Source organism: Podarcis bocagei, assembly GCF_964188305.1.
Source record: "Podarcis bocagei genome assembly, chromosome: 1".
In the NCBI taxonomy this organism is placed as follows: domain Eukaryota; kingdom Metazoa; phylum Chordata; class Lepidosauria; order Squamata; family Lacertidae; genus Podarcis; species Podarcis bocagei.
The window spans coordinates 116,392,860-116,415,670 of NC_138125.1; the positions used below are offsets into that span (position 1 = coordinate 116,392,860).

At 44.1% G+C, this 22,811-nt stretch overlaps 1 protein-coding gene across 5 annotated transcripts in view; it reads left to right on the forward strand.

The window, feature by feature from the left end:
• PDE1A (phosphodiesterase 1A) overlaps nucleotides 1-22,811 on the forward strand; it is a 143,501-nt gene that overhangs the window by 110,025 nt on the left and 10,665 nt on the right. For all 5 annotated transcript variants that reach the window (XM_081169797.1, XM_081169801.1, XM_081169799.1 and 2 more), the window contains 11 exons: nucleotides 3,072-3,254; nucleotides 4,268-4,334; nucleotides 6,314-6,430; nucleotides 7,673-7,813; nucleotides 9,166-9,266; nucleotides 11,451-11,576; nucleotides 12,872-12,973; nucleotides 13,098-13,218; nucleotides 14,079-14,160; nucleotides 18,389-18,512; nucleotides 20,368-20,549. In XM_081169797.1, the coding sequence (XP_081025923.1) occupies nucleotides 3,072-3,254; nucleotides 4,268-4,334; nucleotides 6,314-6,430; nucleotides 7,673-7,813; nucleotides 9,166-9,266; nucleotides 11,451-11,576; nucleotides 12,872-12,973; nucleotides 13,098-13,218; nucleotides 14,079-14,160; nucleotides 18,389-18,512; nucleotides 20,368-20,549 (1,346 nt within the window). The remainder of the gene's footprint in view (nucleotides 1-3,071; nucleotides 3,255-4,267; nucleotides 4,335-6,313; nucleotides 6,431-7,672; nucleotides 7,814-9,165; nucleotides 9,267-11,450; nucleotides 11,577-12,871; nucleotides 12,974-13,097; nucleotides 13,219-14,078; nucleotides 14,161-18,388; nucleotides 18,513-20,367; nucleotides 20,550-22,811) is intronic.

Consider the following 22,811-nt stretch of genomic DNA (forward strand, 5'->3'; position numbering starts at 1 on the left):
GCAAAAAAAAAAAAAAGTGATATTCCATAGCATTTTTTCTCCTTCTGTTATAATCAGTGGCGGAGCTTCATGCTCTAGCACCGGGGGCAGAAAATAGGCGGGGCTGGCGCGCATCCTGGTGGCGTGGCACACCACCTACGGGGGCGGGGTGCCCAGCACGGGTGGGGGCACAGCCGCGATGGAACCCCACCAGGATCGTGCTGCCAGGGGTGGTGCGCTCCCCACCCCCCTCTTCCTCCGCCAGTGGTTATAATGATTTAATTTCTGAGTTATTTATAGAGCCCCCCCCCCCGCCCCAGTGTGTAGATCCATACAAAATTGTGTTTATTGGGAGAAATTGACGCTGAAATGCTAAAGAATTTTCACGAAGATGTCCCCCCCCCCGAATTGCTGCAGAAATATAGAAAATGTAGAATTTAAGATTAGAAAAAGGAGAAATCGAGAGAACTGAAATGGACAAATCCTCCATTTAAGAGCCAGCTAGGTTTGGAGTCAGACAAGTCAACTATTGTGGCTCGTTGAGGATATGCAGAGATGGGCCAAGATGTTTTGATGCCTGGTGAAGAATTGTGTCCCTAATCATTTGTGTGTACACTGATGCACAACAATTAAATACAGTAATGATATGTTGCCTGCTATTTGCATTTTACCATGTGCCACCTGAGGCCAGCTGCTTCACCAGTCTGCCTCCATGGGCAAGGCCCTGCCATAATTAGCAATAATAGAGGGGTTGCCTGCAGTGTCCGCTGAAGAGAAGGCGGAGGTCTTTTAGTCACTTCCAGCACCTCACAGCATGCATTTGATGTAACTGAATTTCCAGGAAACAAATAACACCTTGGAATTAGATTTTCTCTTAACCTTTCGCTTGAATTACTACTGAGGTCTCATTAGACACAAATTTGTCACAAAGAGAAGAGGAAGATCATAAACGGGAAAAAAGAGGAGGATGAAAAAGAAGAAGACGAATAAGCTAAAAGAAGTTCTTCCCCTTTTTTATGCTCAGACATTTCCATGACAGCCTCCGCCAACCAGGTGCCCTCCAGATTTTTAGGACTATGGCGAGATCCTCACCATATATTGAAACATTTAAAACACATGACTTCGCTCAAGGAATCTTGGGAACTGCTGTTTCCACCACACAGAGCTACAGTCCACAGCAGTGAAATATACTCCGAGTCGAGAGTGGATTTCATGCTCTTTATTCAGCTCATAGTGTTGAGGAGGAGTGAATGTTCCCCCAGAATGTCTGCTTTATATACATTATTTACACAATGGGCCCCATGTGATTGGCTAATTCCAGGATTCTCCTGTAGGCCAATCAGGTTGCGGATTCACTTCCACCTGGAGCTGGATTGGGTGGCTCCTGTGGACCAATCAGACTGCTGCATTCTGGACCCTATTGTTCTAGGACCAATCAGACTGCTGCATTCTGAATAATATTGTTCTAGGACCAATCAGACTGCTGCATTTTGGATCCTATTCAACTCAGTACATAACAGCACCCTTAACAAACTGTGATTCCTAGGATTCTTGGCGGTGGAGGGAGTCCCTCCCCCAAGAGTGCCTTAAAGGGTTGCCTTTAAATGTATGGTGTGGGTGAGCACCAAGACCCTCTTAACTCCCTGCCAGTATGGCCATGCTGGCTGAAGTATGGTGAAGTATGTTCCACCACAGGTAGAAAGTCCCACCCCCACCCCAAATATATGGGCAAGATACTTATAAAAGTAGTCCTCAAAAACACAACTGAAGTAGTCTTAATTTGGTTGCGATCCTCTGACCAGGGCCTTAGATTATTTCCTCCTTGCCCGCCTCCTATTTTGTAGCCGATCATTCCATTATCATAACAGCAAAGTCCTTCAAATATTATTTCCCATTTGCTAGCTGAAGTGCTCCTGAGCTGCTGCTTCTCCCAAGCAGAAGTGGGCCTTCGAGAGCAAACAATGTTGGAGAAAGGCAAGGTAATCAGTTCTTCAAGCTGAGAAGAGAGTCAGGGCAGCTCTTCATGCCCACTTCATTATTCATTTCCTGGAGTAGATGATGGAACATCAGCAAAGTATATAATGGAACTGAATATAACAGAATACCAAAGGAAACCGTCTTGAAACCTAAAATGAGCATGCAAGATTATCAACGAAGATTGTAATGTTTGTTGTTTATCGGGCTGAGGATGGTCTCAGGTGCTGATAAAGTTGTTTTTGATATTTGGGGATACGCTGCTGATAAGATTTCAATCTTCGTCAGTCAGGTGCTTATATTTTCCATTTAATGATGGTCTAGATCATAATGATGTTGATCTTATTTTATTCTATTAAGCACATTTAAGGCATTCTTAAGTGGGGATGCACTGTTGTGCTGAGGTGTTTCTTGCAGGGTTCCCATAAATTGACCAGTCTGGAAGACCAGTCTTCTGAGGAAGGAAGAGACTCCCAAAACCCAGTTAAGGAAGGGGGGGGGTTGTGAGCCCTTAAGACTATTACTGAAAGTTAGGAGTTGGATTTGTTAAAGGGGTGGGTAGAAGCGGCTTAGTCATGCTGGCCACATGACCCGGAAGCTGTACGCTGGCTTCCTCCGCCAATAAAGCGAGATGAGTGCCGCAACCCCAGAGTCAGTCACGACTGGACCTAATGGCTAGGGGTCCCTTTACCTTACCTGAAGGAAAGCGCCGCCTCCGAAAGGGAACAAACTAAAAAACCGAAAAACCTCTGTGAAACGAATTCAGCAAACTAGCTTATTAATTCTGAAATAACCTACTTTTCTCCAGCTGTATTATAATACCTTGTTTTAAAATAAATCTTTATTGTCATTTAAAAAACAAAACAGAAAACTGACCAGTCTGAAAACAGGATATGGGATTAGGTAGGCCTTTGGCCTGATCCACTAGACCTCTTTTTATGTTCTTTTCTGTACCACAATCCAGAATTATGGAATACTGCATTTAACTGCTGCAGGTTGGGTTTAGCTAAGGTTGGGTTTAGCTAAGAGCTTTGAGCGCCTGGTCCATATTTTCCCCTTCCTATTCTGAAGTCTGCAGATCTTCTATACTGATTCATGCACCCGATATATATTTACAGGAGACTCTTGGATACAGAGGATGAGCTGTCGGATATCCAGTCAGATGCAGTCCCGCTGGAAGTACGGGATTGGTTGGCGTCCACCTTCACGAGGAAAATGGGGATGACCAAAAGGAGGCCAGAGGAGAAACCAAAGTTTCGAAGCATTGTGCATGCTGTACAAGCAGGGATTTTTGTAGAAAGGTGAGTTCTGGCTTTATAAGAACAAGGAGGACGTGGCATAGCTCAGTGATAGAGCATCTGACTTGAGTATGAAAGACCCCTTTGGCATCTCTGAGCAGACTAGTAAAGTCTTCCCCGAGAAACCCTTAAGAGAGTCTGCCAGCAGACAACACTGAGCTTGACTGATCAGTGGTCTGTCTTATGTTCCTAAACCGTATTAAGCCATACTTTGGCTTACCATGATGTTCAAGCCAGGCCATTGTTAAGCTTGTAGCATCTTACATTTCTTTTCTTCATGGGTGGGTTAGTTCATTTGTTTTAGTCCTCTTTGTAACGATCATTTGAAGACAGGTCTGAAATCTTGCTAAGTGCTAAGACGGAACATTAAAATTCTTTATATAGACTAGAAACTTAATGTTCCGCCTTTGCACTTAGTAAGATTTCAGATCTGTCTTCAAAAGTTGTTTCCCATATGCGAAGACCACAGCAGGGTTTGAAGTGTAAGAAAACCGCAGAATATATTAAGAAACATGTTAGAGAGGGTGAAATTAGATAAAACGAAACCTTAAAATGTAATTGTATATAAATTGAGTTATAAACATTGATGTTGGGTGAGTGGGAATTGTTTTGTTGAACAGGAATACAATTGTTCAGTAATAAATGTAACTTATGAAAAAAATGTTTTGTTTTTTTAAAAAAGACAGAACATTAAAATTCTGTTTGACCACACATTGACCAAGAAAGTGTTATCTTAAAAACAGATAAGCATGTGGCACTGTTGAAAGGACATTGGCATAAAATGCAGAGATCAGATATAAATATCAACAAATTCTATTGTAAGTTGGCGTATGCCTTCCCTTGCTTTCAGGAGCAAACATTTTTGGCTCCCATCTTTCACAAGATTTTAAGGGTCTTTTTATATCGAATTTCAAACTTCAATTTGCAAGGGGAACTTTTCCAGAACTGTTCCCAAAGCATAAACACATCACCATTAGTTTTCAGGTGCTGTTTCATTTACGCTTCTTTTCTTCTAGAATGTATCGAAAGACCTCTAGCATGGTCGGCTTGGCCTATCCAGCTGAAGTGATGTTAGCTTTTAAGGTGAGATCAGTTTGTGGATTTTACTACAAGGTAGGGATTTGGGAGAAGTGCAGTTTCAGAAAGTGCAAATTAGGTCGGTTTGCCTTTAAATGCACGTGTACCAAAACAACCACGTGCCAAAATGCAAACGTCCCCAAATTTTGCAATGCATTTCTACACCCAGGTAATATGTACCAAAAAATATACGAGCACAAACTGTGATTGCAACTGCAGGTGTAAGTGAAAGCAACATAAAAATATTTGCTATAAGAGAAAATGTTGCTTTGGGCAGCGCAAGCAATTTGGCCTTCCTGATTGAATGATCCCGCTCTCCATCCCACACGTGCTGTCAGGAGGTCGTTCTACACTCGAGTAGGACCCTGGCAGAGACACATGCCTGACTGGCATGTTCTCTCCCTCCTGGTCTTTCGTTCAGGAGCTTCAAAAGCTTTCTTCTGCCCGAACATCACAGCGACCAATGCCAACAGACACCGGCACACTTAGGGATCCACAGACTCTCCGCAGCTTGCGTAACAGACCTCAGCAACTCAATATTTTGGCTAATCTACTTTATTTACATCTAAACACACACGGAGCACTGCAACATGGCTCCCTCTCTCTCTAGCATCAGACAGCAAAGAGGAAAAACAAAGGACAATAGTCCCACTTCACGGAACACAGGAACACAAACATCCTGTCTCCGTCCCTTCCCACTCTGTGGAGTCAAAACATACAACCTCATGTGATAGAAAAAAATCCCATGACTGCAATCAAGGAGCAGGAATTCTAACACGTGCTGCTTGGGAAGCCCCATTGCTCAAACAGAAGTCCTTGTGATGGGGCTCGAGGAGCTGGATCCCACCCATATATTCTAGCTACTGGAATATAGTACAACCAGCCCCAACGTGGCGTCCTCCAGGTGTTGTTGCGCTACAGTTTCCCACATTACTGACCAATGGCCATGCTGCCTTGAGCTTGACCCCTTGTTTGAGCGAACCATTTCCTAAGCATTTCAGTATGAAATACACACGCAAGGAAATGTTTTTTTTTCCGCTTTCACAAAAGGTTTGTGATTGTATGGCTTCTTCCGCTTAGTTGTGATGAAATCTAGGTATTATTGGAATGGTAAGATGTATTTGTTTTGAGAGGTGTTGTTCAAAAAGGTAATTGTTGCTATTGTTTCAGTAACAACAACAACAACTTATTTATACCCCCGCCCATCTGGCTGGGTTTCCCCAGCCACACTGGGCAGCTCCCAGCAGAATATTAAAAACATAATAAAGCATCAAACATTAAAAAGTTCCCTAAACAGGGTTGCCTTCAGATGTCTTCTAAAAGTCAGATAGTTGTTTATTTCCTTGACACCTGATGAGAGGGTGCTCCAAAGGGTGGGCACCTCTGCCTGGTTCCCTGGAACCTTACTTCTTGCAGTGAGAGAACTGCCAGAAGACCCTCAGAGCTGGACCTCAGTATCTGGGCTGAACGATGGGGGTGAAGACGCTCCTTCAGGTTTTCTTTTTCAGCAAGGCTACCCCCACCCTGTGATTTCTTCTAACTTGAAGTGGTAGCTTATATGCAGAAAGTGGTAGCTTATATGCAGAAAGGTTTTGAGGTGAGGGTGTTTTTCAAATAAACAGTCGCAAAATCTATATTATGAGGAATCACAGTCTAGCAAGAATCCTTTGCCACACGCGTTTTGGTTTTCAGCCCAGAGCAAGTTGGGGACTGCAAGAGACTAAAGACCTGCGGTAAGAACATTTCTGGTGCCAATATGATTCCCTGACAATTATGGGATGTCAGGGAAACAGGTTATTGAGTGCAAATTACTTCATAAACAATGTTGAACATTGAAGATTCGCCATACATTATTCTCAAATGGTGCTTGTTGCTTGAATGAAACAGAGTTTAATTGCTGCCCCTCCCCTGAATTTTCTGTCTCCTATCGGTGGGGAATGTATGCAAATCCTTAATTATCCCCTTTCCCCAAAATTCTCTTACAGGATGTTGATAAATGGTCGTTTGACGTGTTTGCCCTAAATGATGCAAGTGGGGGACACAGCCTGAAATTTATGATGTATGAATTATTTACCAGATATGATCTAATGAACCGTTTCAAGGTAAGAGGCTATCCCTTAAAGAACTGCCACATCTACCCACACCTAAACATATGCCAGAGAAGGGAAAGCAGGCATATGATTTCTTTACAGAGAACTAGAAAATATTTATTTATTCTTTTCATTACTGGAATGACAAAGGACAAGATGAAATTCAATGGCATGTTAAGTAATTTGAGTAAGATAATTATATTATCATTTCTCTCTCTTTTTCTTTCTTCTTGTCTTTTCACTTCTCTTCTCGTTTTTCTTTTTCGCTTTTTATTTCTCTCTTCTTCCCTCCTCTAGGGTCTTTTTTATCCTTATTTATGGAGAATCTGAATGGCGTGGTGATTACTTACATCCATATTGTTTTGTTATTGAATATGCAGGCCATATTATATTTGTGTTGATTGCTTTGTTATATACAACTGCTATAAGATACCAGATATGGGAATTATGGCATATTGTTAACTTGCAAAGAAACATTTTGCACATAGACACACCCAAAGGAAGTTATTTCATGTTATTTATTTATTTATTTATTTATTTATTTATTTATTTGTTGCTAAATACTCTGTGTAAACACTTGTGTATTGTGATTAAATTATCATAAAATTTATATGCCGCTTGACTGTAAAAACAAAAACAAAAAAACCAACAACCTCAAGGTGGTTTACAAAAGGACAAAACAATAAAATCAAGGAAAAAATCACAACCTGTCACCTGTTGTCCGTCTCAGCACAGGAGGATTATGGGTTGCTGCTAAATGTCCTATCTGTAGGTACCGGTTGCATACATGCTGGCTGAAAACTCAGGATGGAAGATGGCATGGCAGAATTTGTTGTTGTTGTTGTTGTTGTTGTTTAGTCGTTTAGTCATAACTCTTCGTGACCCCATGGACGAGAGCACGCCAGGCACTCCTGTCTTCCACTGCCTCCCACAATTTGGTCAAACTCATGCTGGTAGCTTCGAGAACACTGTCCAACCATCTCGTCCTCTGTCGTCCCCTTCTCCTTGTGCCCTCTATCTTTCCCAACATCAGGGTCTTTTCCAGGGAGTCTTCTCTTCTCATGAGGTGGCCAAAGTATTGGAGCCTCAGCTTCACGATCTGTCCTTCCAGTGAGCACTCAGGGCTGATTTCCTTCAGAATGGATAGGTTTGACCTTCTTGCAGTCCATGGGACTCTCAAGAGTCTCCATGGCAGAATTAGCACCCTCAAATCTGGTGACCCTGGTGATTATTACTTGTGCTTGCCTCTTGCAGATCCCTGTTCCTAGCCTTATTTTGTTTGGAGAAGCGTTGGAAACTGGCTACAGCAAACACCGAAACCCTTACCACAACTTAATCCACGCAGCTGATGTTACCCACACTGTGCATTGCATCATGCTTCTTACGGGGATCATGGTAAGAAATAATGAACTGGTCTGAGCCCAGAGGATCGGGACGTGGTGACATAATGCAACCTATTAGTGAACACTGGCAGGAGACATACTGCAAATATATATGTTTTTTTAGGGGTAGGCAAACCAGAGGCCACAATCCAAAGAACACCTTTAAAGGTAAAGGGACCCCTGACCATTAGGTCCAGTCATGACCGACTCTGGGGTTGCGGTGCTCATCTCGCTTTACTGGCCGAGAGAGCTGGCGTACAGCTTCCGGGTCATGTGGCCAGCATGACTAAGCCACTTCTGGCGAACCAGAGCAGCACATGGAAACGCCGTTTACCTTCCCGCCGGAGCAGTACCTATTTATTTACTTGCACTTTGACGTGCTTTCGAACTGCTAGGTTGGCAGGAGCAGGGACCGAGGAACGGGAGCTCACCCCGTCGTGGGGATTCGAACCACCGACCTTCTGATCAGCAAGTCCTAGGCTCTGTGGTTTCACCCACAGCACCTTTAGGGATGCTCAAAGGCAGCCTGCTTCTAGGCACTGTCAGCATTTGACTCAGCATTTGACTATGACTTTGGAGTCACTAAAATAAAGCTTTTGTTGGTAGCCAACTCTCTCATGGTCCATGCATTTTTTTAAAAAGCTCTCTCTCCACCCAGAGACTAACAGAATGCCAGCCTGAACCTTTTATCCTTGGCTATTTATTCATAGCAGAAATGAATGAGGAGCAAGATGCTAGGAAAGCTATATGGTGTCTTGAGGTATATGTGGTTTGAGGTTTAAGACAACATGGATAAGTGCGAAGGTTATGGACCACTTCCTGCAACCTTTCTTGCCGTATGGGAGTATGATAGCACAAAGACAGGCTAAGCCGGTAGTGGGGAACCTGTGACCCTCCAAATCTTCTTGGACTGCAGCTCCCCTCGGCCCCAACCAGCATAGCCAATGGTCAGGGACTGGGGCAGCCCAAGATGTCTCAGAACCTGAGGCAAAACGCCCCCACTATGGGGACACCAACTCTGTAAGGAGTCTCCCTCATTGGGTGGAGGTGGAGTTTTCCACAGAGCTCTGCTACCAGTTCCTCTCTGCCCCTAGAGGCCAGAGAGACAAGCTGCAAGGCTGGGTGGCAGAGCCGGGTGATGCCCCTTAAATGGTGCTGCCTGAAGCAGCCACTTCACCCAATCTCACGGGTGGGTCGGCTCTGTCATGGACAATGGGAGTTGTAGCCCTCAACATCTGGAGGACATCAAGTTCCCCATCCCTGCTCTGTATTAAGAAAGAGTAGGATTCTATAAGACAAAACAACTTAGCCAGAGATGAACTATTTGTACTTCATATGATGGAAGGTTTTGTTGTTGTTGACTAGCACTGGCTCACCGAACTGGAAATATTAGCAATGATCTTTGCAGCTACAATCCATGACTATGAGCACACCGGGACTACAAACAACTTTCACATCCAGACCAGGTAAGCTGGTGGTATAGGAACAAACACCTAAAACTCGGAAGGAGAAAATATTTGAGCAGGCTTTCAGGCATTGCTTTCCTGCAAGATCTCATGGCAGACTCCCAAGCCGGTATTGCGCATGATACAATGCAGAAATTTCCATCAGTGTGATTTCAGTGCTTCCAGAAGGCACGAGGGACAGAAGAGAAGCAAAATCACGAGTGAAGGGTTCCCAGCCCTCACTTGAAGCTGGTATTGACACTTTAAAGTTTATTTATATCCCCTCATTTTTGGCAGGAGCTCTGGTGCTAGAGATCATCCAGGCTGGGCACTGGTCAAGATCCCAGAAGCTTAGAAAGGGCCCCTCATTGGCTCAACCCAGCAGTGTGTACCTAGGTTATTGGATGTGGCAGTGATATAACACTATGGCACCTGTCAGTCATTTATAAGGGTGCCAAGAAATCAGCCCACTTCTCCCTAGCAATTCTTTTTTTCATACAGTTGCAGCGAAGACTTGTTGTGCAGGATTCATCTAAACAATCCTGGCAGAGGGAACCATTGCAATGTGCCCTACTAGCAGAATGGGACCCCATCCCCCCTCTCCTTCCCACCTGCTCCCCTCCAAATTGGCTCTTGGGGGTCAGAATAACCCCCCAAACAGTGCATGGTGGGAGGAGAAGGGAGATCTTCCCACCTGGCAAATAGAACTGCTTCCACGGATGGAATGATTGCCTCAATGCTATTTTGAATTCCAGCCATTGTGATTTGATATTCCTATTGCACCGTTTAATGAAGAGATGGAGAACCTTAGGCCTGAGGGTCAAAACTGACCCACCAAGCCTCTCAGGACTCTTCCCCGGGCCAAATCCCTTTGAGTGTTTTTGTCTGACTGGATTGCGTCCTTAAACTCTTGCTTCCCTGTATGGTAGGTAGTGTCAGGGACCATGCTGAAGGGGGCTGCACTGAGGAGGAATGGTGGGAGCCTCCCCCTCCTCCTGATCAGGATCCTGAATCTTTCCAGGAGCAGGAGGACAGTATAGATTGGAACAGTGGTTTGCAGAGGGACATAATTCAGAAGGCAGAAGCTGGGAAATACTAGCTGGGGAACAGCTAGGAGAAGAAGTACTGGGAGAGAGAGAGTTAACAGATTCACTGTCTCTGGAAAGCTTTCATCCGCCCAGCCCAAGGTCAAGAAGAGCTGATAAGGTGACAGCGCAGAAAGCACAGTGGTTATGAGCTCAGGGTACAAGACGCGGTAGTGACGTGGGTGACTAGGCGGGAAGTGGGTGGAACCCTTAACTGGGAGCACCACCATTCCTTGGAAATGGATTTTTTGTTCTCTCGCTGTGATCATTCAAGTTTCTAACTGGTAGGAAGACTCCTTTTCCTTTGTTCTGCTTATCTACTGCCAGAGGGGGGAGGAAGCCAATTCCCTGAAGCCTGGCAAGTAGAGAGGTCTGCGTGTGAACGTGTGTGAAACAACTGCATCAATTGCTCCTCCCACTTTTGTCTCTGGCCCTGCTCAGCACTGTCATGTGGCCCCTGGAAGTTTGCCTGACAATGAATAGAACCCTTGGACTGTCAAAGGTTTTCCATTCATGATTTAATGATACAATGAAGGGGTGTTTTCTTCTTTGTTCTCCCACAAATTGCTATGACCCCCCGACCGAAAATGAAGACTCGTTTTCCCTCACCCTATCATGCTGCGTGTCCTAGGACGCTGCTCTTGCCAGACATGTTACTCAGTTCATAAACTTTACAGACTTAGAATTTGTGTGTTGATTTATTTATCCAGTGTCATATCTGCTCCCATGGCGACAGTGTCAAGCCAAGGCTTGCAAGCTATAACTAAAAATAAATTTTTACCACTCAGTCCAGTAATTCCAAATTTAAACCACTTTTCTATTTTGATCTTAAATTATGGGGCCATTTTTTTTAAAAAAAAACACTGAATAAAAACTTAGCCCTTCTCATTTCAGATTTCAAAAACAAAGATAAAATTGAGATAGTTCTAGTTTTGAAAGGATTTCACACCCTGATGTAACAGAATGGGCTGCAACATGTTGAATTGAAGGTTCCTCAGCACTGTCATAAGGTGTTTTCTTGTGCCTCAGCTGGATGCAGCTCTCATGACTCACCTGACAGGTAGATTAACCTGCCAAGGTGTTGTGAACTCAAGCTTAATATCCCACTCTTTGCATCTAGGTCAGATGTTGCCATTTTGTACAACGATCGCTCCGTTCTTGAAAACCATCATGTAAGTGCTGCTTATAAGATTATGCAAGAAGAAGAAATGAACATTCTGGTGAACCTAACCAAAGATGAGTGGAGGTAAGACTTGCTGAGAGTGACACACATCATAGGCCCGGCTCGTAGTATTCCAGCTACAGTACTACAAAAGCTCTTCCAGTTGGTTGCCAGAGTCATATGTCAAAACTTTCTCCAGTGTGAGTGGTCTGTGTCATGTGGATTTTGCCCATTCCAGAGACCCCCGGGTATAAGGTGGTATATAAATTCAATAAATAAAATAGAATAAATAAAAATAACTCTTCGGGGCTTCAGACAGGGAGCCTCTCTCAGCCCTAACCTGGAGAGATCAGGGATTGAACAAGGAAACTTTATTTTCCCTTCCCAAAATGTGGAGAAATAGCCCTCGGAAAACATCCCCACAGGGTAACAAAGGTATGCTGCAAAATACCCTTCCTTTCCGGGATGTTATCAGATGGAGGTGCTGTCCTACCAGGCATCCTGAGATGGCTGCAAGTCACCACCTGGTAGCTTTTCTGTCACCAAAGTAGTCACCTCCCCCAGCTACTGCACACTGAGCCTCTTGGGTTGGCAGTTCGAGTCCCCACAATGGGGTGAGGTCTCGTTGCTCTTTCCCTGCTCCTGCCAACCTAGCAGTTCGAAAGCACACCAGTGTAAGTAGATAAATAGGTACCACTGTGGCGGGAAGGTCAACGGCATTTCCATATGCTCTGGCTTTCGTCACGGTGTCCTGTTGCGCCAGAAGCAGTTTGGTCATGCTGGTCACATGACCCGGAAAGCTGTTTGCGGGCAAATGCCGTCTCCCTCGACCTGAAAAGTGAGATGAGTGCCACAACCCCATAGTCACCTTTGACTGGACTTAACCATCCAGGGGTCTCTTAACTTTTTTTTTACTCCTTAGAAAGACCCTCCTGTCCTCCTTCTTTAGGGGAATCCTCCCAAGATCTAGTTGGTTTCTCTTCTCCTTCTGCATTCCCAAGCGAAAGTTCGGTGCTGGTGGTAAAGTCTTAACCTTCTCCACATTCTGCTGATTGCAGTTATGTGGAAATCAGGCAAAGCATCCCACCCAGAGCCCCAGAACGTAATTACAGTTCATGATTCTGAAATGAGAGATAACAAAACAGCAGGACCGATAAAGTAATAGCAGGGTTGCGTTGTCGTATTTTTTAAGTACCCAACTCCCATCAACTCTCAGGAGGCTGGAGGTTTCCAGATAATAATAATTTGAAGTGCTTTTCTCATTTTTTAAAATAATGTTCATTCTCATCCCAAGAGATAAATTAACCATCGCTTTGCGAGCAAATCATCTCATTAGAGAATAAATACGATTGTAATTTAGTAATGCTGACTGTCTGCAGGGAGCTGCGCACCCTCGTCATCGAGATGGTCTTATCAACTGACATGTCAGGCCACTTCCAGCAGATCAAAACAATGAGGCACAGTCTGCAGCAGACCGAGGGGTAAGTGCCCCCCCCCAGTCTCTCTCCAGTGCTGTGTGTTAACATGCAGTTCCTGTGTGAATGGCAGGGAGGGGGAGACTTGTTGTTGCAGTAAGATAATGTGAGAAAATCTTTGAATGGGCAGGATAGACAAAGCCAAAGCCATGTCCCTGATTCTACATGCGGCCGACATCAGCCATCCATCAAAAATCTGGAAGCTGCATTACCGGTGGACGATGGCACTGATGGAAGAATTTTTTCGACAGGTAATATCCTTCTCCCATGTCCAAACCTGTTCATAAAGTTCCCTTATATGTGTTATTGGATTTGGTTGTAATATTCCTTGTTATTTCTACTTTCTACTTGTAAGAAAGGGTGAAGGAAGAATTCATTTCAGTTCACATTTCAAGGTGAACGGTCAAACCCGGACACAATAGGAGAACCAAAGCCCAACTATCCTTTGAAATTTGCACGTATCTGAATTTTGCAAATTAGCTCTCCAGCCAAGCTGTGCTTACAAAAAGCACACATCTGTTATGGGAAAGCATGTGTACAGTGGTGAAAACCACACACAAAGCTGGATTCTGTTTGGGGAAACTGTTTGCAAGGATGTGTGTATCAGGCAACATTGTGTGCAGAAATGCACGTGTTAGCAGAAATTTGGAGAAAACCTAGAATTTTCATGAGAACTTTTAAAAATAAACGAAGAGTTGCAAAACTGGCATGGAAATGTAGAGAGCTGAACACAAGATTTGAAAAATGAGAAATGGAAAGAAACTGAGATTGTCCATCTCTAGATGGGAGATGCTGTGGGCGCATCTGAGCGTGCATGGAAATGTTTGTAGGTCATAGGGAGAGAGAAATAATCAGGCAGTGCTAAAAACCTTCTGTCTGGAAGCAGCCATTTTCTCTATCCTCATTCATCATAAGTACATGTTTAATATACAGTATTTTTCTCTTTTTTTAAAGCCGCACATTGCAAAAATTGGATGTGAAAGGGACACCCCTTGGTTTAGTTAAATAGTTGGGCTTGTGTTCAGATGCACTCCGTAAATTCTTAGTCTTGCTTTCCTTAGTACCTGCAAACTTACACATTTCAATGTGTCACCTTTTTTTATCCCTTCAGGGAGACAAAGAGGCAGAACTGGGGCTCCCGTTTTCTCCTCTCTGTGACCGCAAATCCACCATGGTGGCACAGTCCCAAATAGGTAATGCTTGGCTTTTTTATTTTTTACTCTGGAGAAATGATCTCGTAACGGAAAGGAACAGTGTTGTGACCATCACAAAATAGGAACAACCACCATTCTAAGGCTGGCAAGTCACTAGCTTCTGCTTCCTCCTGCTACCGTGTGTTCATTATGCACACCGTCGCTTATGGAAGAGGACGCTCATAACATCTGGAAGAATAGAAGAGGATCCTTACCTTTCAAGAGCCCAGCACTCTGAGGACAGACAGAGGTTTGGGGATGGATTGTTGCTGCAGGATGGGAATGATACTATGGCTACGTGAACACCATGCATTTCCCCCAAGGAATCCTGGGAAATGCAGTTTACCCCTCACAGGGCCACAATTCCCAGGATTCTTTGGGGAAAGTCATGTGCTTTAAATGCATAGTGTGTCTGCAGCCAATGAAGAAAGAATCTGTGTGCATGTGTGTGTGTGTGTGTGTGTGTGTGTGGCCCATGATATAGGAAGATGGCTGAAACTAAGCAGGTCTGCCTCTGGTCAGGTTTTGGATGGGAAACCACATACAGAGTGCTATATATTCAGCCTTGTGTCCCATAACAAAAGGTGGAATATAAATGTTTATTTCAGAGAAGAGAGAATATGTTGATTGTTAGGCACACGACGTCTCTTGCCTTTCCCATTGCCTACTGAAGACCTTCCTCTTTCAACAAGCCCTAGTGTATGTCATTTGCCATCCTGGGCTCCATTGGAAGGAAGGGGTAAACTTGTAATAAAAGAGCAAATGAATGGCTGTGGGACCATTGGCTGGGGAAGAAGCATCACCACCTACAGTGAAGGTAGATTTCCCAGTCCCAGTACCAAATAGCTATAGTCCAGCTGGTTCTGGGGGAATCCCAGCAGGTCAACAGGCAACATGTCTCCAGCCTAGGTACCATTGCACAGGTATGGGTAAAAAGGGCGATTCAGCTTGCCCCTTTTAAGTTTGCAGAAGGAGGAGCTGCAGTTTCGTCCTAGCTCATTCTCCTGGCCTCACCTTGTTTGTTGTAGCTGGCTTGTCGTGGGTGGTAGTTTTAGGTGCAAGTATCACAGGAACTGGCCGTAGCTCTGAGCCACAGGTACATGGCAGCCGGCTGTGGTGATGCTAGATGGGTCTCCCTGCACACACCTAGATGGATACTTTGCTGTAGCAGGGATGGGGAACTGGTGGCCCTCCAAATGTTGGAAGCTCAACAGCCCTCGATCCTGCACGGCCAATAGCTATTAGGCATTGGATCCATCAACACCCAGAGGACCACTTCTGCTCTTGAGGGTCTTCAAGTCAGCCAATGTTCTTAGCTAACGCAAGATATGGGCAATACAGATTTTCAGATTCAGTGCCACAACATTCCATGCATTGGTGTCATTTCTAAGTCTGAGAATGCCCATTTTCAATAAGGTAATAGGGTACCACTCTCCTTTATGCCCAGAGCATTTATTTAGCATATTGAGACGATGTGAAATCTGTTGCTGTTCCATGTAGTATCGGGTGTTTCTCTCTCTTTTCTCACCTGTTCAGTTCTCAGCGGGGGATAATGCTTTGTTCTCTGCGTAATTTCTTGCCTCGACAAGCATTTTTCAAGAAGACATTGTTCGATACTGACATCTCAGAGCTGTGGGTTGAGTTCTGTCTCCCAGGGATATTGCTTGTTCCATTCACTATTTGACAGAACGCTGCTAACGCATTGTGAAATAACACTCGCACAGAATAATAAACAGTAATTTGGAATATCAACTCAGACTCATAAAGACCCTGCTCCAAGATCGATCCCCTGTAGGTGGAAGTGTAAAAGTTGCAGCTTCTTCTGCCAAAGAGATGAGATGTTTCTGAGCTCCATCTTGGCTCGCACAAGACTGTGCCCAGAAGGGTACACAGGTGCTTGTTTCCATACATGGATTTCCTGTGCTAGATCAAAGGAGAACTCCATGTTGAGAGACAGGATGATGATCTGGCTCAAGGACTCTGGCGTGGGCAAGGGAACTTCAGGTTCATATCCCCACCCACACCCCTATGGCCAAGTTCACTTTGTGATTTTGGGCCATTGGCTCCAGGCACACCTTCCTCTTAGAAGGTAGTGTTGTTGTTGTTGATGTATTTATGTAGTGTATTTTTCGCGCTATAAGCTGCACCAGACGACAAGACGAAGCTGGTTTTTAAAAGAGGAAAGCAAGAAAAAAAATATTCTGAATCTCAGAAGCCAGAACAGCAAGAGGGGTCGCTGTGCAGTGAAAGCAGCGACCCCTCTTGCTGTTCTGGCTTCTGGGATAGCTGCGCAGCCTGCATTAGCTCCATAAGATGCACACACATTTCCCCTTACTTTTTAGGAGGGAAAAAGTGAGTCTTATAGAGCAAAAAATATGGTATTTATTTAAAATATTTCTTAACTGTCCTTCATCAGAAGATTCCAGGCAATATACAAAAGTGTGGAAACAATTCATGTAGCATAAATGCAATAGGTTATTGAAGTGTAGGTGGGTTCCCATGAGACAAGACACAGTGATAACAGCAAGAACCTGTATTGAACTAACAGAACTGGACAACAGGGGCAAAGCAACTGCTTATCTACATTTCTGAAGGCCTAGGCCACTCCCACTCCCAACATGATTGGTTGTCTAAACTTACAAGCTGCGAATCATGACTCGGAGTTTAAGGGCCAATGGCAGATGCCCAAATCCTGAAATGTTCTGTGATTGGATATCATGTATCGAATCAGAACACAGGGGCTCAGAATCCTTAGTCCGGACTCAAGCTCAGGCAAACACAGACTACTGAATACATATCACCTACACTCAACTGAGTTCCAGTCAGAGTAGGCCCATCAAAAATACTGGATCGTGGCCATTAGTATTATTATTGTTGCACTCCAATAAACACTTATTTGGGTTTTAGTGCCATGAAACTCAGTGGCACTTCTGAGTAAACGCAGGATTTTGCTACATAAAGCCAGCCTGAGTTTCTGGACGTAAGGGTAGGAGGTAAATGTTAACACCTGACATAAAATAAATAGCGATCCTTTTTGCTCAACAATTGGACCATGGGAGTATTTCCTTTTTATTCCAACAACTAGCTGCACAAGTCTAATCATGTCTACTCAGAAGTAAGTCCTATTGAATTCAATGAGGCTTTCTCCTAGGAAAATGAGATTAGGATTCCATCTTAAGGGCGCCTTAAAAGAGAGGGTTATAGAATACTGGCTTGACTATAGAATTGAAAGCTGTAAATATTAAATGTCAACCTTTTTTATCCTTGCCTTCACCTTGTGGGCAACATAGGACATGTGTGTTTTGTGTGTGTGTGTGTGTTTTTGTGTACTCCTATGGTCTTGCATCTCTAATGCATTAGATTCAGGATGTGATAGCTTTGCAACATTTATTTTATTGCACACCTGTCCCTTGCCAATATAGGGGTTCAACTGGACCTCATATTGTTTATGTAGTTGCTCTAAATATATATCTGTACAGAGAGCCAGTGGTGCAACATCGTGTCTAAGCCTATCAGGGCCAACGGACATTGTACAAAGTCTGTAGCTTGACTGTGCAATCCAATGTATGCATGTTCAGAAGTAAATCCTGTTGCTTTCAGTGAGAGTTTCTCCTAGGTAACTGCAGGCAGAGAACTGCAGAGCGAATCTCACCTCTGTCACGGGTTAACCATGTAGTCTTCAGCAAGCCACTATACCTCAGCCTCGCCCTCTGAAATAAGGAGGGCGTGGGAATACAACTGATCCTGCCTTGTCGTTTACGCCTGAAATACAAGTGTTTTGAACACTCACACACTACACAGATGCTTTCATGTGCAGAGGTTGTGCTGTTACCAAATGCCACATAATGTCCATTGTGCATTTGTGAGAAATTGATCTTTTAGTGTGGCAGCGCATCTGTTAGGCTAGCACACTTGTCCTATACAATTGTAGGCACTTGCTGAAACCGTTATTCCAGCAAGTCTATCCGGTCACATAATTAAGTCATGCATTCTTGTATCTCGATTATGTTTATTTTATCTCTGTGTTGATGGTAATTATTTTACTGTTTTATGTACACTTATTGGATTTTATTTTTAATTAAGCTGTTTATTAAAACTCTTAAATTTGCCTTCAGCAAAGCTCTATTCGCATTTACTTACTAACTACACAGAATGGACAGGCACTCAATATTTTCTTCCGTCTCTCTCTCTCTTTCTCTCCACACCCCATTCCCAAATTGTCCTGCAGGTTTCATAGATTTCATAGTAAAGCCAACATTTGCTCTTCTTACTGACTCCATGGAGAAAATAGTTTTTCCTCTTATAGAGGAAGCGTCAAAATCTGAAAGCCCTTCCTTCTCGTCAGCACTAAGGTTTGAGAAGCACCCTCCCCATTTATATTATTATTGAAAATCGAAATTACTCTAATATAACATTGCCACCTAGTGGCAAGAGTTGCAACTGTGTTACATGACAGCATATAAATCCTGTTCAGGAAACGACTGTGTATATGTAAGGGAAAGACATAGCAGAATACAAATCATTATATTTGAAGGAGCTGGTGCTCAAAATATTATTCAGGAAATTTTGTGGAGGGATGATTTGCTTGGAGGTGTGTACATATGATTTCAAGGCTCTTTCCTCTCTGCCCTAAAGCAAATTATGACTTTAGCTTTTAGCCATTAAGCTTGTTATGCTAGCAAAATACTGTACGTTTTTGTTTCATAATAGCTTTGCGGCATCTCACAGTCACAAGATCCAAAGCAGAAATAGGAAGATTCGAGGTCATATAATGTAGGGCATATAAATAAAAACAAACCAGCACCCCTTTTGGCAAGGAACAGAGGTCTACAAGTTAATTCTCCAAGTCCAACTAGTGTCCTTTATTTAATTTAGGCTGCATTCTTATACCAAGTTTCCTGGGAATAAGCTCTATGGGACTCAGTGGGACTTCTAAGCAGGCATACATAGGATTGTATTGCCATGGCAAAGAACAATAGAGTTGCGTTCTGCACATGGGCATAGACTGGAGAGGAACAGGGGGCAGCTGCCCTCCCTTAAATCAAGTAAACAAACAAAAACTCTTAACTATAAAAGTAGAAATTGTAGAAAGATTTTGACGGATTTCTCTGAGCACTTGGGGTCAAAGGAAAGGAATTTAAAACAACTGTTGTTGAGTCATTTCATTCTGAATCTGCTAGGCAGAGCCAGACAGAGGAGGATGACAGATGAGTGTCCTCCCCCCCCCAAAAAAAAATCCTGGCTATGCCCATTAGGGTGGTTCATATTTATTTTTTTAATGCCTGCTCCAATGGTCTTATCTTACTACACTAGGGATTATATAGCTATATCTGAAATTTCATGCATATCAGTTAATATCTTGGCCCTCCTCCGCTGAATTGAAATTTCAGCCTTCATGACATAGGGAAATGACCAAGTAAACAGCTCTTTGTGGCTTAGGGCCCTCGTATTTACAGGACTGACTCTCCTGGTCTGCCCCGCAGAGGACCTTAAGGTGCATGAATAATCATAGTTTAGAGTTCTCGGGTCCTAAGAAAGTTAGATTATCCTCCACCAGGGCCAGGGCCTTCTCAGTGATGGCTCCGACCTGGTGGAATGCTTTATCCCATGAGACCAGGGCCCTGCAGGATTTAACTTCCTTCCGCAGGGCCTGTAAGACAGAGCTATTCCACCTGGCTTTCAATTTGAACTTAACCTGATCTTTTATTCCCCTTCCTTCCCTCCCTCTCCCCTTTTTATGAAGATTACCCTCTCTGGGGTCCCACAGCTAATTCTCCCTGGGTCTCCTCGCTGGCCCAAATAGGACTAATTTAGCCAGCTAGCCCTGGTGATCATCTAATGTTTCCCCCTAAATTGATTTTTTGAATTCAATTAGCTAGTGTAGTAAGAGAAGACCTTTGGAGCAGGCATTTTCGAAAAAGGTTTTTTATGAACCGCCCTAATGCCCATGTCTCGTTGCCCTTTTCCACCCTCCTCCATGTAGGGGATATTCCTGCATCAGTTATGGGAGCCTTTTACAACCTGGCATCCTTTAGACTGTTGACTTCAACCCCATCCAGAACTGATGCAAGCTGTAGTCAAAAGCCTCTGGAGAACCCCAGGGTGAATTACAGGCTACAATGTATTACTGTCCTTTCTCCTTGTCTGTGCCCCTGAAGTGGCTTGTTCTGCCTTCAATCTAGTTCTTTAATCCACCCCCTCTTCTAGTGAAATCGCTGGAGGATCCAGTGTGGAGCTACACAGAAGGATACAGGTTAAAAATTCCGGGTGTGTTGGCGGGTCTTGCTCAGAAAACTCTTTGACCACCGTGGACTTAAGAAGCTTTAAAGACTCCCTGTTTCAGATCATACAAGAGAACAAAGACAGGTGGAAAGAGTTAGCAGAAAAAGGTACGTTTTCCATTTGTCAGAGTTCCATTTCCACCCCATTGGCTGGTTCGCTTGTGAGCAGCAAAGTATCTCTGTTCATCTGCGCTCAAAGACAGTTTCTTTGCAAAACTACTACACATTAAAAACACCGTGAACACACAAATGGACGTGTGCATGCGAGAAAGACAAAGATACAGTGATCACCTTTTTTGTGTGCATGGTATTTATGAGTATTTTTCTTTCTAAAGTTGTAGACAACCTGCTGTTCCCTTGATGGACACTCGCAGCATTCACACCACTAGGTGGCAGATGTCCACGCCATCTCTCACAGTGCTGTCCTTTCCATACTCGTGTCTTGATAGACCATTGCATATAAGAGATGAGAACCTGAAGTTTCCTTTTGACTGATAGCGTGCAGTTAGCAAAGTCCAAGTGAAAAGCTTGCTTGCTTTCAAAAGGATAAAACGTTAACAAAAGAACGTAAGCAGAGGCATGCTGGGGCGGATCAAAATGGTCGGTCCAGTGCAGCGTTCTGCCTGCTACAACTTTGGTAGAGCATGAGACTTTTAATCTCAAGGTTGTGGGTTCATGCCCCACGCTGGGCGAAAGATTCCTGCATTGCAGGGGTTTGGACTAGATGCTCCTTGTGGTCCCTTCAACCTCTACAATTCTATGATTCTATGTTTATGGGAAGCCAATGAGCAGAATGTGAAGGCGATCGCCCTTCCCTAGTGTTTTTGTCCTTGCCTCCAGTAGCAACTGGTATTCTGAGAAACATCGGGGGTCGGCTTGAACTGAACCGAATTGCAAAATTTGGGAAACAGTTTAATCCAATTGTAAGATGCATCCCAATCAGTCTGGAAACTACAAATTACCGTATTTTTCGCTCCATAAGAAGCACCTGACCATAAGACGCACCTAGTTTTTAGAGCGGGAATGCAAGAAAAAGAATATTCTTTAAAGGGAGCGCTGAGCAGAGCCTGTCTGCATCCCAGGGTCTGCTCAGCGCTCCCTTTTACGAGCTGTGTGGAGCGTGTGTGCGGTGCTTGCAGGCTTTTCCCCAAGGAGGGAGAAGGGCAGCCCATCACTGGCTCCGCACGGCTCTTTAAAGGGAGCACTGCTCTTGCGGGATTTTCAGGAGGTGGAGGAAGGGACAGAGGGGCTGCCCTCTGTCCCTTCCCCCACCTCCCGCAGAAGCCAGGGAAAGCCACGTGAAGCCTCCTCAGGGCAGTGGGATGAAGGCTCCCCGTGCCCTGAAGAGGCTTCAAGCGGCTAAGCCAGAAGCTAGAATGTGGCTAAGCCAGAAGCTAGAAGCTGTTCTGGCTTCTGGGATAGCTGCGCAGCCTGCATTCGCTCCATAAGACGCACACACATTTCCCCTTACTTTTTAGGAGGAAAAAAGTGCATCTTATAGAGCGAAAAATACAGTAGGTCAGATCCCTTGAAACTGAACAAAACTCTTGTGACCCACCAAGCAAAACGCAGCCTACTAGCGACGTATCGAGGCCTGCCAAGTTTTGACAAACCGTGCCCCATGTTTTTGCCGTCCTAAGCAGGAAGAGAAGCATTAATAGGTCTCTGACATGCACGCCAGCTTGCCCCTGCGATTGAGGGGGCAGGCGCTGAGTGACATGTTACACACAGCACATGGTGTGCTGATGACACGCATCAGCAATGTGCTGACGTGTCGTGTGCCCACTGTGCACCTTGCGCATGTGATGCAAGCAGGCTGTGCGCATGCGCAAGTGACGTATGCCACACAGTGTGCGCACATGGGCATGTGCATGGTCGCTGTGAAATTTTAAGGGGGCGAGGTCCCTTCTTGAAAATTTTGGAGGGGGGCCCTTAGTTGGCACCACTGGTCTTTGATGGGCTGTCACATAGAGCAGCTTGGGCTGTATTTGGATTGGTCAGTCACAGATTGTGTGGCCCCCACCCTGGGAAAATCTCACTCTGTGACATAAAACCTTCTCTGTCTGTTTGTCTGTGTTTTGTTACTTTTTTTAAAAAAAAAATCTTTATTGCTTTTTAAAAGTTTACAAAGAAAACATGAAGTAAACATTACATCCAAATATTCAAAACTAAAAAGGAAAAAAGAAAGTAAAAATATAAAAAGAAAAAGATTAAAAAAAGAAAAAAATGAGAAAAAAGAAAAATGATGAATAATAAAAAGGGGGGGGAGAGAATTAATCAAATACACAAAATTGTTCAAAGAATACAAACAGTAATTTAAATATTCTACACACCGGGTTCCCAGCAAGAAATTACATTTGTCATCCTTTT